The sequence below is a fragment of the Scyliorhinus canicula genome, chromosome 20, assembly GCF_902713615.1.
Source record: "Scyliorhinus canicula chromosome 20, sScyCan1.1, whole genome shotgun sequence".
Lineage (NCBI taxonomy): Eukaryota > Metazoa > Chordata > Chondrichthyes > Carcharhiniformes > Scyliorhinidae > Scyliorhinus > Scyliorhinus canicula.
Window position 1 is genome coordinate 75495674 of NC_052165.1, and position 18705 is coordinate 75514378.

General features: G+C 48.4%; 1 protein-coding gene across 2 annotated transcripts in view; it reads left to right on the forward strand.

The window, feature by feature from the left end:
• The window catches only part of LOC119954677 (transcription intermediary factor 1-alpha-like), a 157616-nt gene that overhangs the window by 53185 nt on the left and 85726 nt on the right, over positions 1–18705 (forward strand). For both annotated transcript variants that reach the window (XM_038780099.1, XM_038780100.1), the window contains exon 2: positions 3861–3979. In XM_038780099.1, the coding sequence (XP_038636027.1) occupies positions 3861–3979 (119 nt within the window). The remainder of the gene's footprint in view (positions 1–3860; positions 3980–18705) is intronic.

Sequence of the window (18705 nt, forward strand, 5' to 3'; positions counted from 1 at the left end):
TAGAATGCGGGCAACAGGAATTGTTGATAAACCCATGTCACGCAGGCTGAAAGTATTCAGCAATTACAAGTTGACTTAAATCGTGCGATCTTCAGTTTGAGGACTTTAAAGAATCTGGTCTAACTTTTTAGCTTGCATTTATCTGCTCTTCTTTCATTTGGAAGAATACTGCACGGGGCTCCACAGAGACTTGATACAAACGGAAACACACTGAGCAAGAAATTGAGATATTATGAGGGGTGACCAAAAGAGTTGGGTTTTAAGGAGGGTCGCAAAAAAGCAGATTTGTTTAATTTTTAATTTTAATTTAATAATCTTTATTGTCACAAGTCGGCTTACATCAACACTGCAATGAAGTTACTGTGAAAAGCCCCTAGTCGCCACATTCTGGCGCCTGTTCGGGTGCACAGAGGGGGAATTCAGAATGTTCAAATTACCTAACAGCATGTCTTTCGGGACTTGTGGGAGGAAACCGGAGCACCCGGAGGAAACCCACGCAGACACGGGAAGAACGCGCAGACTCCGCACAGACAGTGATCCAAGCCGGGAATCGAACCTGGGACCCTGGCGCTGTGAAGCCATAGTGCTAACCAGGGTGCTACCGTGCTGAGAATTCCGTGGCTAGGCATGATTGGCAATGGTGGGACTTCAGGAAGGAAGGAATGGGTGGCACTGGAGGTCAGACTCCAGGGTAAAGACAGTTGGGGCTGGGGATGATTAGGGAGATCAGGATGAGACAATGAAGGGATTTTTAAACCCCTTCCTATTTGGAGTTGCATCGGAGTCCAGTGTGTTCAGGAGCTTGGAGATGCCAGGAGAGATCAGAAGACTGACAGCCAGTCAGCAAGGTCTCTGATTACTAAATGGGGGTTAAAAAGGCATAACTGGTATCTTTTGGTTCAGCTTTTAAAAAGGGGTATTCGAGTTATACAATGGACCTTCTGATATAGTGCCTGTCCTGTCACGGATGGCTGGTCAGCACTCAGTGGTGCCCAGGTGCCAGTGCCAATTGCCAGGGTACCACTCTGCCCAGAAACCGACCACCCGGGAGGCCCCCCTGGTGCCGTTACGCCTGGTCCACGTTTGCATGGACCAGGGCTAAACTGCTACGTCGAGGTCTCCCAGGCACGGGTGTTCGATTCCGGACCTTGGGAGAATCCAATGCTGACAAAAGTGAGCCTAACTGCTCCCTTTAAATATGCAAATCTGGATCCCTTCCAGTGAGGGCGAGATCCAGATTGCGATGTCTCGTTAGATCACGTGAGGAGTCCCGAGCGCCGTTTGATCGGGGCCCGATGTCTCTCCAACCCACTGGCACTTGTCCATGCTCAGATTGGGCTGTAGACGGTGGGGTGTCTGAGGATGCCCTTGGTCAGCCTATGGTTTCCCAATGAGGTAAACCATCTCATTATTTTAAATGAAGTTGCAAAGTCCACTTTCCCTGTGCAATCTGATGGAAAAGTGCAGCCTACTAATCTGACCTGCTAATGAGTCGAACATTTAAATGGCACAGGGTGAAAGGGGATGAGGGAATGAAGATCACAACTTTGGAAATATTGGAAAAACCAATAGCTGCTATAATGGAGGGTCCGGTGGGAGGATCAGGTAGCATGATTAAATATTTGCTGCTATATCTGTCTTTGTGAATCAGTGGCTAGCCCCACCCTCTGTTCAGACACAGTGTGAAATAGCCTGAGGCAGGAGAAAGGGTATTGTGATGGATTGTTTCAGAGTGGAGGAACGTATCCAATGGCCCCCCTCAAGGGTTGGCATTCGGACTACTTCTCCTGATGTATTTTTTATGATCTGGGTGATGATTGTGAACTTCTCAAATGGCATTACACTGGCAATGTAGTGAACAGTGAAGAGGATTGTAACAACTCGAGGCATCAGGAGGACATAGACTGAAAATGAAATGAAATTAAATTCGCTTATTGTCACGAGTAGGCTTCAATGAAGTTACTGTGAAAAGCCCCTAGTCGCCACATTCCGGCGCCTGTCCGGGGAGGCTGGTATGGGAATCGAACCGTGCTGCTGGCCTGCTTGGTCTGCTTAAAAAGCCAGCGATTTAGCCCAGTGAGCTAAACCAGCCCCAGACTGGCGCGAAATGATGTAAATGCAGTCAAACGCAGAGTCTGTGAATTGATTAAAGTTGAAAGGAAAAACCAAGAGATGCAATAAAACCAAATGGTTTACTTTGAAAGGAGTGGATGGAAGAGCGAGATCTGCTGGGTTCACATTGGCAAATTAATGAAGGTGGGGCAGATTGAAAAGGCTTTGTTAACATTCATTTACGGGATGTGGGTGTCGCGTACTAGGCCAGCATTCGTTGCCCATCCCAGGATGCCTTTCAGAAGACGGTGGTAAGTGGCCTCCTTGAACCGCTGCAGTCCTTGAACCGCTGCAGTCCTTGAGGTGTAGGTACACACAATGTGCTGTTGGGGAGGGAGTTCCAGGATTTTGACCCAGCGACAGTGAAGGAGCAGCGATATATTTCCAAGTCAGGGTGGTGAGTGACTTGGAGGGGAACCTCCAGGTGGTGGGGTTCCCAGGTATCTGCTCCTCTCGTCCTTCTAGATGGTAGTCGTCGTGGGTTTGGAATGTGCTTCCTAAGAAATGTTGGTGAGTTTCTGCAGTGCATCTTGTAGATGGTACATGCAGCTGCCACTGTTCACCGGTGGTGGAGGGTTTGAATGTTTGTGGAAGGGGGAGCAATCCAGCGGGATGCTTCAACCTGGATGGTGTCGGGCTTCCTGAATGTTACCTCATAGAATTTACAGTGCAGAAGGAGGCCACTCGGCCCATCGAGTCTGCACCGGCTCTTGGAAAGAGCACCCAAACGCTCGTCTCCACCCTATTCCAGTAACCCCACCCAACCTTTTTGGAAACTAAGGGCAATTTATCATGGCCCATCCACCTAACCCACACATCTTTGGACTGTGGGAGGAAACCGGATCTCCCGGAGGAAACCCACGCAGACATGGGGAGAACGTGCAGACTCCGCACAGACAGTGATCAAACCGGGAATTGAACCTGGAACCCTGGGGCTGTGAAGCAGCTGTGCTAACCACAGTACTAGCCTGCTGCCCAAAGATGGTGGATGATTGATTGCAGATTGGCTCTCCTAATGTCTGTGAAGCCTTTTCATAGAACAGTACAGCACAGAACAGGCCCTTCGGCCCTCGATGTTGTGCCGAGCAATGATCACCCTACTCAAACCCACGTATCCACCCTATACCCGTAACCCAACAACACCCCCCCCCCCCCCCCCCCCAACCTTACCTTTTAGGACACTACGGGTAATTTAGCATGGCCAATCCACCTAACCCGCACATCTTTGGACTGTGGGAGGAAACCGGAGCATCCGGAGGAAACCCACGCACACACGGGGAGGACGTGCAGACTCCACACAGACAGTGACCCAGCTGGGAATCGAACCTGGGACCCTGGAGCTGTGAAGCATTTATGCTAACCACCATGCTACCGTGCTGCCCCACGCCCTCTCTCTCTCTCTCTCTCTCTCTCTCTCTCTCTCTCTCTCTCTCTCTCTCTCTCTCTCTCTCTCTCTCTCTCTCTCTCTCTCTCTCTCTCTCTCTTTTCCCCCCCCCCACCTCTTGAATGTCACGTGACGTAACATAAATTGTGTCGGGCATCACTCAACATATGAGATTTGTGTGTTTTTAAAAAAAATCTGTGATGCATGTGGGTGGATGTGTGCGGACTACTTTTTTCCTGCTTTTTTTTCCCACTCCGAATTAACCAGAGCTGTGAGAGATGTTGGGAGAAAATTGTTTCATGGTTTAGGATTTGGATGTCAGGATGGGAGTTTGTAATTCTGGATTTTCTATCTTTCTTCTCAGTTGGCGTGATCCGGTGCCCAGTCTGTCACCAGGAATGCAGACAACCAGACATCATAGACAACTACTTCGTCAAGGACACAACTGAAATGCCCAGTAGCACGGATGAGAAATTCAACCAGGTAGGCCCATTTATTCTTTCATGGGATGCGGGCATCGCTGGCTCGCATTACCCAACAGCGCGTCTTTCAGAGCTTGTGGGAGGAAACCGGAGCACCCGGAGGAAACCCATGCAGACACTGGGAGAAGGTGCAGACTCCACACAGGCCGTGACCTAAGCCGGGAATCGAACCTGGAACCCCGGTGCTGTGAAGTAACAGTGCTAACCAGTGTGCTACTGTGCCGCCCAGGTGTTGGAATAGCCTCCTGTTTCTGGGCCCATTTCCACTACAGGGGAGACGTCTATGAGGTGTAGTGGAGGTTTTGTAGCTTTATCAAGTGTTTTGATTGGGAAAGATTTCTTCTCTGGTTGAGGAACCAATGACAAGAGCTCGTTGACTTTTTTTAATAAGGGCGAAGTCAGGAGAACTTGTTTATTGGAGTGCTGAATGTTTCATAGCCCCATTGTTGCGTTATAAACCTGTCTACATGTGCCTCCTCTCCCTCCCAAGTAAATTTGCACTTGCACAGTCATTATGACTCAATTTAAAAATACACCAAATCTGATGATCATTCAATGTCGAGATGACTCAGTCTGGCTGTGTATGTATTTGTAGTGCCATTTTGCAATGTTATCGGAGACACTGATGGCATCTCAGGACAAATCGTGTAAATTCTCTACTTCAAATAGGTTACAGGGAGAATGTCGGACATTGGCGGCGAGCCGGTGTAGCACAGGCAGGATGGGCTGAATGGCCTCCTTCTCTGTAAAGTTAACCTTGGGATAAATGATCGACGTTTCAGGGGAACCCACACAGGGCGAAAGGGCCACACACAGTAAAGGATTTTGCTCTGCATTGTACACGCCAGTTCTGCTTACCAAAAGTGGCCAACTCTGCACTCGCATTGTGATGACCATGTTGACAGTTTCGGAAAGGATGGAAAAATGTTTTCATTCCGACACTGCAGAGTTTTACTAGATGGTCCAATCACCACGACTTGCAATGTGGGCTGGTATTCCTATTGAAACTCGTGGTGACTTGGTCCACTGTGACCCAGGAATAGTCGGGTGTTTAAAACCCAGAGCAAATCTGCGTCACTTGACTGATCCATCGAAGCATCACTGTCTTTACAAACTTGTTCTGCAAGTCGGGCCTCGTGTATTAGTTTTCTTTTACTGGCAGATTGTGCTGAGCCCCATTGTTGCGTTAGAAACCTGTCAGCTTGTGCCTCGTCCTCCTCCCAAGTACATTTACACTTGCACAGTCATTATGACTCAATTTTTTAAAACAAATACACCAAATCTGATAATCATTCCATGTCAAGATAAATCATTCTGGCTGTGTATGTACTCGTATTGGTATTTTGCAATATTATCGGGAGTCACTCTTTCATCCCCAGGACCAGTCTGTTCATCCCCCGCTGCGCTTCATCGCGGTGAAGATGCAGGTTAACAAAGACCATTCATCAATCAGTCTTTATCGCGACTCTTGGGGCAAGGTTTTCCAGCTCCGCCTGTGGTGTGTTTTCCTTGGAACAGGGGGCTTACCATTCGCAATGTGTGTGGGGGATGGGGGGGCAGAGAGAGAGGAGGGATGGGGGTGGGAGAGGAGGGGGGGGGGGGGGGGGGGCCTCCGGTGGGACCGGAAGACCCCGCCCACCGTATCCTTCAAGAAGATAAATTCAACTTGTTAATTTTGGAGCATGATCCAGGGGAGGGCCAGGAGAAGATGTTTCCAAAATTGGAACAATACTACCTGTAATGATATGTATAGTGTAAGGTGTGTAAAGGGTTAACAAGATGATGATCATGTATCACAACACTAGATGGCACTATGGCAGATTTCTGGGCTGGCACAGGGCAGGGGTTAGGAGGTTGAGGGACCTGTTTGTGGAGGCGAGGTTCGCGAGTTTGGGGGAGTTAGAGGGGAAGTTTGGGCTCCCCCCGGGGAACATGTTTTGGTACATGCAGGTTAGAGCGTTTGCCAGGCGGCAGATGGAGGGGTTCCCCTTGTTGCCCCCACGGTGGGGTACGGGACAGGGTGCTCTCGGGGGTGTGGGTCGGAGGAGGGAGGATTTCGGACATATACTGGGTAATGCAGGAGGTAGACGAGGCCTCGGTGGAGGAACTGAAGGGTAAATGGGAAGAGGAGCTGGGTGAGGAGATTGAGGAGGGGACGTGGGCGGATGCCCTGGAGAGAGTGAATTCCTCCTCTTCCTGTGCGAGGCTTAGCCTCATACAGTTCAAGGTGCTGCATAGGGCCCACATGACTGGGTCGAGGATGAGCAGGTTTTTCGGGGGAGAGGACAGGTGTGCTAGGTGCTCGGGGAGCCCAGCGAACCACGCCCATATGTTTTGGGCGTGCCCAGCATTGGGGGGAGTTTTGGAAGGGGGTAGCAAGGACGGTGTTGAGGGTGGTGGGATTCAGGGTCGAATCAGGCTGGGGACTCGCAACTTTTGGGGTTGCAGTGGAGCCGGGAGTGCAGGAGGAGAAAGAGGCCGGTGTTCTGGCCTTTGCGTCCCTAGTAGCCCGGCGGAGGATCTTGCTCCAATGGAAGGATGCGAGGCCCCCAAGCATGGAGGCCTGGATCTCTGATATGGCGGGGTTCATTAAATTGGAGATGGTGAAATTTGCCCTGAGGGGATCAGTACAAGGGTTTTTCAGGCTGTGGCAGCCTTTTCTGGACTTCCTGGCGGAACGGTAGGGAAATAGGCCGACAGCAGCAGCAACCCGGGAAGGGGGGGGTAAGGATTGGGGGGAGGGAGAACTGTGCACATGGGTTTGTGGAGGGTGCTATCTCTTTCCCTTTCGTTGTCTGGATGCTCTTTTGTTTTTTTTTTGTTTTCTGTTTTTGTTCTTTTCTTTCGTTTGAAGTTGCTCTTGAAGCTGGGGGGGGGGGGGGGGGGGGGGGGGTATTGTTCATGGGGTGTTACCGCGGTTGTTTGTTAATAGAGTTAAGATGTTTATATTTTGTATTTTGTAAAAATTTCAATAAAAATTATTTTTTAAAAAAACACTAGATGGCACCACAGAGTAGTCCTATAAATATACTGTGACTCCTGGGTTTCTGGGAGAAGGTGTTGGTGAAAGGTTGAGATAGGGTGTTCATTGTATTAGAGAGAGCTTAATTTTTTTTCCATCTTTATTGTCACAAGTAGGCTTACATTAACACTGCAATGAAGTTATTGTGAAAAGCCCCTAGTCGCCACACTCCGGCGCCTATTCGTGTACACAGAGGGAGAATTCAGAATGCCCAAATTACCTTATAGCACGTCTTCGGGACTTGTGGGAGGAAACCGGAACACCCGGAGAAAACCCACGCAGACACGGGAAGAACCTGCAGACTCCGCACAGACAGTGACCCAAGCCGGGAATCAAACCTGGGACCCTGGCGCTGTGAAACCATAGTGCTAGCCACTAGGCTACCGTGCTGCCCCGTGTTTAGACAGCATAGTTAGATATTCTAGATTTCTGTAGCATATATTTAATACTGTTATTGTCTTAGCTATTACTTAGCAAGGTACGTGAATTATTTAAAGTAACGTAAATAAACTAGCTTCGTTTCAAATATATAGCTTGATCTTCTTTGTCAGCATTACGATTTTAAACCACCTTGAGGGACTCCACAGGAAACATCATGCTACCCTCTAGCCTTATCAATTATCCTTCCCCCTGGGTGGTGGTTGCATTGCTTCTCTCTGCGAAATAATAGACCTGGTTCCTCCTTGAAATTTTTAATAGAATTATAGAATCCCTACAATGCCATTTGGTCCATTGAGTCTGCACCGACTCTCTGAAAGAACCCACTAAATTAGGCCCAATCCTCCACCCCATCCTTGTAACCTCACCTTGGGGCAATTTAGCAGATCCAATCCATCTGACCTGCACATTTTTGGACTGTGGGAGGAAACTGGAGCACCCGGAGGAAACCGGGAAGAGTGTGAAAACTCCACACAGGCGCCCAAAGTCGCTATCGAACCCGGGTCCTTGACACTGTGAGGCAGCAGTGATAACCACTGTGCCATCCACGGGTACTCTTGCTTCATATTTTCGCCACTGCAGTGCCAAGTTGGGATGTAGATAAGGAGGAATTTCTCCAGTCAGAGGATGATGAACCTTTGGAATTCTTTAGCCCAGAGGGCTGTCGGGGTTCAGTCACAGAGCATGTTCAAGACAGAAGTCGATAGATTTCTAGGCAGCAAAGACATCATGGGATATGGGGATAGTGTGGGGAAAGTGGCATTGAGGTAGGTGAATAGCCCTGTGGAGCAGACCCGAGGGGCTGAATGGCCTACTTCTGTTCCTACCTTTCTTTCTGATATCCCTCTTCTATCATTCTGGTGGCCTCATCGTCCAATGATAATGGAGTTGCTGATAGATCAGAGCAGTGAGGTGATTTCGTTGAAACATACAGAATTCTTGGAGGGCTGGACAGGATTAATGCAGGAAGGGAGTTTTCCTCTGCTTGAGGTATCTGATCACAGCCTGTCCTATGGTTCTACTGTTCTGGACAAAATGAAACACTCTTGTCATGATCTACATTAGCTCTCAATCTTCCTGTGTAGATAAGACATGTTCTGTCTACATAATTTCTCCACACATTCCATCCATCCCTCATTCATTCTGATAGCTCTGTTCTGTATCCTTTCAATAGCCTCACATTTTCAGTGACCAGAAAGTGTACTGTTCTCAATGCTGAGGCAGCATGGGAAGAATATCTCTTTGGACATTGAGCACAGGGAGGACTATAACATTCCTGCTCCACATAACTCACCCTCCATGTGGAAAAAGAAATGAATTCTCTAGCACAACACGGTGCTGGATTTTTCCCCAAGTGCATTGTTACCGTGGTTCAATTACTCCTTTGGGTTACAATGTTATGAGTTCAGTTCCCACGCCCTCAGATGCGAGCACAATGTCCATTTGAAAGACCACCCTACCTAGGTCCAATCCTGCACCCTCGTCCTGCAACTCCACCCTCCGGGGCAATTTAGAATTGCCAATCCACCTAACCTGCACATCTTGGACTGAGTTAGAAGCAGATGTGATTGCCAGCAATAGTCCAGAAACAATACTGAGGTGATGATCAGTGCAACCGTTTCTGGAGATGAATTTGAAATAGAAATGCAGGATAGGCGAGTGTCGCCAAGCCCTCCTGAACCTTTACTGGGCAGCACGGTAGCATTGTGGATAGCACAATCGCTTCACAGCTCCAGGGTCCCAGGTTTGATTCGGGGTTCGCAGGCCATCCCGCGCACTGTCCACCCCTATTCTCCATCCCAAAGAACCTGGCTTTCCTAGCCACCATCATATGCGGCCTGTGGACTACCTTGAATAGAATAAGGCTAAGCCTACCATACGAGGAAGATGTGTTTACCTTCCTCAAATTGAGGCCCAGCCCAGCACGGTAGCATTGTGGATAGCACAATCGCTTAACAGCTCCAGGGTCCCAGGTACGATTCTGGCTTGGGTCACTGTCTGTGCGGAGTCTGCACATCTTCCCCATGTGTGCGTGGGTTTCCTCCGGGTGCTCCGGTTTCCTCCCACAGTCCAAAGATGTGCAGGTTAGGTGGATTGGCCATGATAAATTGCCCTTAGTGTCCAAAATTGCCCTTAGTGTTGGGTGGGGTTACCGGGTTATGGGGATAGGGTGGAGGTGTTGACCTTGGATAGAGTGCTCTTTCTAGGAGCCGGTGCAGACTCGATGGGCTGAATGGCCAGTAAATTCTGTGTAAACCCAGTTCTGAAGAAGAGTCATATTGGATTTGAGAAACGTGAACTCTTATCTTCTCTCTCTCCCGAATGCAATATGACTGGCTGAGTTTTTCTATGATTTTCTGTTTTTATTCAAATTTCCCAGCATCCAAAGTACTGTGCTTTCATTTTCGTGTCTGCTGTGTTGCAAATGCTGTGACAATCGAGTGCATGCTCTCGTTGCGATTCGGGAGTGTTCGGGCACATTTTCGGCCTTTGATGGGACTGTGAAAAGTAGTCTGCACCCATGTTATACTGGCTCCTGTGAAAAAGCCTATGTCAACACAGTCATAACCATAGAATTTACAGTGCAGAAGGAGGCCATTCAGCCCATCGTGTCTGCACCGGCTCTTGGAAAGAGCACCCTACCCAAGGTCAACAACTCCACCCTATCACAATAACCCAGTAACCCCACCCAACACAAAGGGCAATTTTGGACACCAGGGGCAATTTATCATGGCCAATCCACTTAACCTGCACATCTTTGGACTGTGGGAGGAAACCGGAGCACCCAGAGGAAACCCACGCACACACGGGGAGGATGTGCAGACTCCGCACAGACAGTGACTCAAGCCGGAATCGAACCTGGGACCCTGGAGCTGTGAAGCGATTGTGCTATCCACAATGCTACAATGCTAATAGTGCCTATTAGTCACTCATTAATCTACAATAGTGATTATAATATCTTTAAATCTAATGTTAGTCACACATTAATCTACAATATTGATTATAATATCTTTTGTCTTTCAAATAGTCGGTGCAGACTCGATGGGCCGAATGGCCTCCTGAACTTTAGGGATTCTATAATTCTCACTCCTCCTTGGAGAGTTTAGGAATATCGTTGAGAGACACGATGGCTGTATCAATGCTAATCTTCAGCATAAAAGTTGGCAATGTGCGAGTTCTATAAGTGACGCCGAGCTGGCCCTTGCAGATTTATTTTAGTGCAAAGTAATAATCTTTATTCGCGTCACAAGTAGGCTTAACACTGCAATGAAGTTACTGTGAAAATCCTCTAGTCACCACATTCCAGCACCTGTTCGGGTACATTGAGGGAGAATTCAGAATGCCCAATTCCTCTCGTGTTAATTGATTGCTTGCGCTTCACCGGCGTAAGCTACAGATTTTCATGCAAAAGATTATACGCAACACCTCCCAATGGGAAGGAGCACTTGTGTACGACAGAGTCACGTGAAGCATGGGTCCTGGGTCTTTACGAGGAGCTGTGGAACAGCAATCGAGTTGACTGACCCGCGGCCAGGGAAGGCCGGGGTGAGGGAAAGTAAAATGGCCAGGGTATCCTCTCCTGATGGATCTCCGGTGTCCTGGTTGTAATGTGAGTGGCTGCGGGTGACGCTTGTGTGTGGCCTAGACCCTGATACCTTCCACAAAGGACAAAGTGGAAGGACATTCGGCACATTGAAAACCAAATAACTCAAAGCAAGTCCGGTTGGAGAGAAAATGAAAATGAAAATCGCTTATTGTCATGAGTAGGCTTCAATGAAGTTACTGTGAAAAGCCCCTAGTCGCCACATTCTGGCGCCTGTCCGGGGAGGCTGGTACGGGAATCGAACCGTGCTGCTGGCCTGCTGGGTCTGCTTTAAAAGCCAGCGAGTTAGCCCAGTGAGCTAAACCAGCCCCTGGTCATTAGCATTGGCGGATATGGTTAAGAAAGTCGTTGATGTGCGTGGCAACTGTACTTGATTTGCTGCTGCATAGAATTAATTTACCTCACTTTTGTTTTCCACTGCTGAGGTGGTTGCTGCTGCTCCTTGCAAATGGGGCCAATAAAATAAAATTTCATTGTGCGGGTTGTCTTGTGAGGAAATGTTGGACAGGTTGCAAAGGCTATGGGCCCTGGCAATAGTTCTGAAGACTTGAGTTCCAGAATTTGCTGTGCTCCAAGCCAAGCTGTTTTAGTACATCTACAACACTGGTATCTACCCGGCAATGTGGAAAATTGCCCAGGTGTGTCCTGTACACAAGAAACAGGACAAATCCAACCTGGCCAATGACCGCCCTATCCGTCTACTCTCCATCATCAGCAAAGTGATGGAAGGAGTCATCAACAGTGCTATCAAGCGCCACTCACTCAGCAATAACCTACCCGCAGGCACTCAATGTGTGTTCAATCGTCGTCGCTCAACTCTTGACCTTATTACAGCCTTGCTTTAAATGGGAACAAAAGAGCTGAATGCCAGAGGTGAGGTGAGAGTGACTGCCTTCGGCATCAAGGCAGCATTTGACTGAGTGTGGCATCAAAAAGCCCCAGGTAAACTGGAGTAAATGGGAATTGGGGCAAAACTCTCCGCTGGTTGGAGTCCTACCTGGCGCAAAGATAAAAGTAATAGATAGTGGTACCGGAGGATTTCAACTTCCCCAACATTAACAGGGGTAGTCATAGTGTGAAAGGTCTAGAAGGAGCGAAATTCTTAAAATGCATCCAGGACAACTTTTTAAGCCAGTACGTAGACGGTCCTACAAGAGAGGGAGTGGTCCTGGACTTAATTTTGGGTAACAAAGCCGGGCAAGTGGCAGAACAATCAGTGGGGAAGCATTTTACAGATAGTGATCATAACTCCGTTAGATTCAAGATTGTTATGGAAAAGGACAAGGATGTGCTTGAAATCAAAAGTTCTAAACGGGGGGGGGGAGGCCGATTTTAATGAGCTTAGATGTGATTTGGCCGGAGTGGACTGGGAGAAGACACTTTTAAGTAAATCTGTGACAGAACAGTGGGACGCGGTCAATTAGGAAATAGGGAGAGTGCAGGGCCAACGTGTTCCAATCAAGAAACAGGGTGGGACCAACAAATCCAGTGAACCCTGGGTATTGGGGGAAATACAGCATTGGATAAGGAGAAAAGGGGAGGACTTTGGCAGATAGCGAGAGCTCAAAACAGCAGAAGCCCTCAGAGGTGCACCGATTGTGCAAGAGGGAACTTAACAAAAAAGTTAGGAGAGCAACAAAGGGATACGAAAGGATACTGGCAGGCAAAATACAGGAAAATGTTAAGTTGCTTGACATTAACGTGAAAGGAAAACTAAAGGTAAAAGGATAACGAGGAAAAGAGTAGGGCCCATTAATGGCCACAGTGGTGGCAATTTGTGTGTGGAGCCGGAGAATGTAGGCAGGATTCTAAATGAATACTTGTGTTGGCGTTCACCAGTGAGAGGGACAAAATGGGTATAGTGATCAGAGAGGACTGTGATTAAAATTAAAGAAATTAACTTGGTTCCGAGTGGTCTGGCAGGCTTAAAATAAAACCTAAATCTCCAGGGCTGGATTAAATTTATCACGGGCTGTTGAGCGAGGCAAGGGTGAAATAGCCAGGGAGCTAGCATTAATATTCAATTCCTCTCTGGCCAGGTGCTGGAGGACTGGAGGATAGCCAATATGGTACCATTATTCGCAAAGGGAGGAATAGATAAATATATGAAACTACAGGCCTGCCAGTCTTAACCTCTGTGGTGGGAAAACTATTGGAAGCAATTCTGAGAGACAGAATTAATCTGCATTTGGAGAGACCTGGATTAATCCAGAGCGGTCAGCATGGTTTCGTTAAGGGGAGGTCATGTCTGACCAACTTGAATGTGACCAAGTGTGCAGATGGGGGCAATGCATTTGATGTAGTCTACTTGGACTTTAGCAAGGTTTTTGATAAGTTCCCTCATGGGAGACTTATAGCGAAGGTAAGGGTCCATGGGCTGTAAGGAAATTTGGCAAATTGGATCCAGAATTGGCCGAGTGGCAGGAAGCAGAGGGTGAAGGTCAAGGGGTGTTTTTCTGACTGGAAGCCTGTGTCCAGTGGGGTCCCGCAGGGATCAGTAATGGGCCACTTGTGGTTTATATAAATGATTTCGACTTGAATATAAGAGGATTCATCAGTAAATTTGCGATATGATATGAAAATTGGTGTGGTAATAAATAGGGAGCAGGATAGCCTTGGATTACAGGAGGATATAGACAGTCCCATCAAATGGGCTGATCAATGGCAAATAAAATTCAATCTGGATATGAGTGAGGACATGGACAGGACAAACAAGGCAAAGGAATACATGATGAATGGTAGGACCCTGGGAAGCACAGAGGATCAGAGGGATCTTGGTGTAAATGTACACTGGCCCCTTAAGGTAGCAGGGCAGATAGATAAAGTGAATAAGAAGGCTTATGATATACTTGCCTTTATTAACCAAGGCATAGAGTTTAAGAGCAGGGAGATTTTGCTGGAACTGTGTAAAACGTTGGTCAAGCCACAGCTAGTGTATTGTGTGCAGTTCTGGAATCCACATTATCAGAGAGATGAGATAGCACTGGACAGGGTACAGAGGAGATTTACCAGGATGTTTCTTGCGCTCGAGAGTCTTGGCTATGAAGAAAGATTGATGGACGGGTTGTTTTCCTTGGAGCAGAGGAGACTGAGATGGGACATGATTGAGATTTATAAAATTATGGGGGGCACAGATACAGTAGACAAGAAAACACATTTCCCCTTGATGGAAGGATCAATGACCAGGGGGACTTGGATTTAAGGTAAAGGACAGGAGGTTCAGAGGGGATTTGAGGAAAATATTTTTCACCCAGAGAGTGGTGGGAGTCTAGAACTCGCTGCCTGACGGAGGTGGAGGCAGAGACCCTCATAACATTCAAGAAGTATTTAGATGAGCACTCGCAATGCTAAAGCATACAAGGTTGTGGACCAAGTGCTAGAAAATTGAATAGCTAGGTAGTGGTCGATGGGCTGAAGGGCCTTTTCTGTGCTGTAAACCTCTGAGTCTATGACTAAAGCAAGTTAGTTGTGGTGGTTGGAGGTCAATCATCTCCGTCCCGGCAGGAGTTCATCAGGATAGTGTCCAACCATCATCAACTGTTTCATCAATGACCTCCTTTCCATCATAAGGTCAGAAGTGGGGATGTTTGCAGATGACTACACAATGTTCAGCACCATATCTCCTCAGAGATACTGAAGCAGTCCATGTCCAAATGCAGCTAGACCTGGACAATATCTAGGCTTAGGCTGACAAGTGGCAAGTAACATTTGGTCCATCTCCAAGAAGAGAGGATCTAACCATCGCCACAACATTCAATGGCATTACCATTGCTGAATCCCCCACAATCAACATCCTGGGAGTGACCACTGATCAGAAACTGAACTGGACTAGCCATATTAATACTGTGGCTACCAGAAAAGGTCAAAGGATAGGAATCATTGTGGTGAGTTACTCGCCTGCTGATCCCCCAAAGCCTGTCCACCATCTACAAGGCACAAGTCAGGAATATAACGGAATATTCTCCATTTGCCTGGATGAATGAGGCTCCAACCGCTAACCATCCTGACGTGTAAATCACTGTTCCTTCACTGTCAATGTCAAAATCCTGGAATTCCCTCCCCAACAGCATTGTGGATGTACCTACACCACGGGGATTGGCGTGGTTCAAGAAGGCAGTTCCAGCACGATCTTCCCATGAGCAACTAGGAACGGGCAATATATGCTGGCCCAGCCAGTAATGCCCACACCCCATAAAAGAATTAAAAATGTCTAGGGTTGTATGTACTGGAGATTGGAAGAACAAGAAGAGACTTGATTGAAACATACAAAATCCTCAGGGGTCTTGATAAGGTGAATGTGGAGAGGATGTTTCCTCGTGTGGAGAATCTAGAACTGGGATTCACTGTTTTAAAAATAAGGGGTTGTACATTTAACACTGAGATGAGGGGAATTTTTTTCTGAGGTTAGTGAGTCTTTGGAACTCGCTCCCTCAAAAGGCGGTGGAAGATGAAGCTGCATATTTTTAAGGCAGAGGTAGCTAGGTTCTTGATAAGCAAGGGGGTGAAAGGTTATCAGGGGTGGGTGGGAGGGAATTTGGAGCTGAGGTTCCAATCAAATCAGCCATGATCTAATTGAATGGCGCAGCAGGCTCGAGGGGCCGAGTGGCCTACTCCTCCTAATTCGTAAGTTCATGCTTAGCTTTGTGAGAAAGAAACAGAAGTGAGGGAAACAGCCCCAGCTCTTGTTTTTCTGCAGGTGTTTATGAAGCCTGGCAATGTCATGCCACAATGGCCTTTTGCAAACTGGAACCACAACATCTACACTTTAAATATATTTCTATGAAGGCATTTTGTACATACAATGAACACAACCAAAACCAGAATGAGAACAAACAGGAAACCTCGTAATAGATAAATATATAACACCCAACGGCCCCACCCTCCCTGCTGTTCCCCTCCGCCCATCCTGCCTCCCCCATTTTAATCCCCCCCACCCCCGCTGACAGCTTGACTATCTTTGAAGAAGTCGATAAACAGCTTCCACCTCTGGACAAACCCCCCCCCACTGATCCTCTCACGCTAAACGTAATTTTTTCCAGCCGAAGGTACTCCGCCAGGTCACCCACCCACACCCCCCGGCTTCGATGGCCCCGAGTCCCTCCATTCCAACAAAATCCATCTCTGGGCAACAGGGAGGCAAAGGTCAAGACCTCTGGCTCTCTCGCTCCCTGGACTCCCGGGTCTTCCGACACACTCTCAATATCGCCACTTCTGGACTCGGGGTCACCTTCACCTTTACCTCAGACGTAACGGCCACAAACCCTTCCAGAACCCCTTCAGCTTTGGACAAGCCCAAAACATGTGAACAGGGTTCGCAGGCCATCCCGCGCACCATCCACCCCTATTCTCCATCCCAAAGAACCTGGCTTTCATAGCCACCATCATATGCGGCCTGTGGACTACCTTGAATAGAATAAGGCTAAGCCTACCATACGAGGAAGATGCGTTTACCTTCCTCAAATTGAGGCCCAGCCCAGCACGGTAGCATTGTGGATAGCACAATCGCTTCACAGCTCCAAGGTCCCAAGTTCGATTCCGGCTTGGGTCACTGTCTGTGCGGAGTCTGCACATCCTCCCCGTGTGTGCGTGGGTTTCCTCCGGGTGCTCCGGTTTCCTCCCACAGTCCAAAGATGTGAAGGTTAGGTGGATTGGCCATGATAAATTGTCCTTAGTGTCCAAAATTGCCCTTAGTGTTGGGTGGGGTTACTGGGTTATGGGGATAGGGTGGAGGGTGTTAACCTTGGGTAGGGTGCTCTTTCCAGGAGCCGGTGCAGACTCGATGGGCCGAATGGCCTCCTTCTGCACTGTAAATTCTATGATACCCCCAAACTCCTCCTCCTACTTCCGTTTAACTTCTATCGTGGATCTCTCCCAGTCCATTAACTCCTTGTAAATCTCGGACACCTTACCCTCACACACTCCTGCTTTCGACACCACCTTGTTCTGCAACCTTGGGGGGGGGGGGGGGGGTGCGACAGGTCGGGGAAAGGATGATACTTGTTTCCTCACGTAGTCCCGCACCTATAAGTACTGGAACCCATTCCCACTGGACACATCTCAGTGTTAAACAGACAATCCCTTATTTTTAAAACAGTGAACCCCAGTTCTAGATTCTCCCACAGGAAGAAACATCCTTTCCACCTTCATCTTATCAAGACCCCTGAGGATTTTGTATGTTTCAATCAAGTCTCTTCTTGTTCTGCCAATCTCCAGTACATACAACCCTAGACATTTTTAAAATTCTTTTACTGGGCCAGCATATATTGCCCATCCCTAGTTGCTCATGGGAAGATCGTGCTGGAGCTGCCTTCTTGAACCACGCCAATCCCTGTGGTGTATGTACATCCACAATGCTGTTAGGGAGGGAATTCCAGATTTTGACACTGTGAGAGTGAAAGAATGGTGATATATTTGCACGTCAGGATGGTTAGCGGTTGGAGCCTGGGCTCGTACTGCTTTCCAATTGCTCTAAACCTGAAAACCTGCCCCCCCACAAAAAGGTCCCCAGACAGCTCGATCCCTGCCCACGGTTACCCGTGAAACCCCACGTCTATGCCACCTGGTGCAAATCTATGATTCCCACATGTCGGTGCTCACACCGAGGCAACCTCCAATCTCCCCACTGTCCCCACACCCTCAGGGTCGCCACCAGTACCGAACTTGTGGTGTACCAGGCCGATGGGAACGGCAGAGACGCCGTCAACAATGCTCCCAAACTAATGCCCTTACACGTGGCTGTCTCCATCCGCTCCCATACCAACCCTTCCCTCCACTACCCACTTCCTTACCATGGCTATATTTGCTGCCCAGTAATAGTTCATGACATTTGGCAAGGCCAGCCGGCCCCCGCTCCACGCCCCCTCTCCCAGCAGCACCTTCTTTACCCACAGAGACTTCCCCGCCCACACAAACCCCAAAACCAGAGCATTAATTTTCCTGAAAAAATACTTTGGAATGAAGATCGGGTGGTTTTGAAAAAACAAATAAAATCCTCAAGAGCACTGTCGTTTTCATTGTCTGCTCTCGCCCCGTCAGCGATAGCGGCAGCAGATCCCACCTCTTAAATCTCCCCCTCATCCACCAACTATGCCATCCCCGTGCCACCTGGATGCCCAGATCCGAAAGCTCGCCCCAACCTCCCCTCCTGCCTCCTTGCCTGGATCGGGAAGGCCTCACTCTTCCCCATGTTTAACTTTTTTCCGGAAAACCGCCAAATTCCTCCAACGTATTCATAATACCCCCAATACCTCCCAGTGGATCCGATATGTAAAGCTGCAGATCGTCTGCATATTGCAAGACCCAATGCTCCAACCCAACCCCCCCCTCTCCCACCCCGCACTATCCCTCTCCAACTCCCTGATGCTCTCAGCACCATTGCGTGTCTCTCTTACCGAGGCAAAGAGCAAGTGGGCAACCCTGTCTTGTCCCACAGTGTAGTCCAAAATACCCCGACTCACCCAATTCGTCCTTACACTCAATCCAGCGTCCTATACAGCAACTGGACTCAATCCACGCACCCCATCTCGAACCTGAACCGTCTCGGCACTTCCCACAGATATTCCCATTCCGCCCGATAGAATGCCTTCCCCGCGCCCATAGCGACCGCCGCCTCCTGTCCTTCCGGGAGCATCATTATCATGTTTAACAACCACTTAAAGTCAGC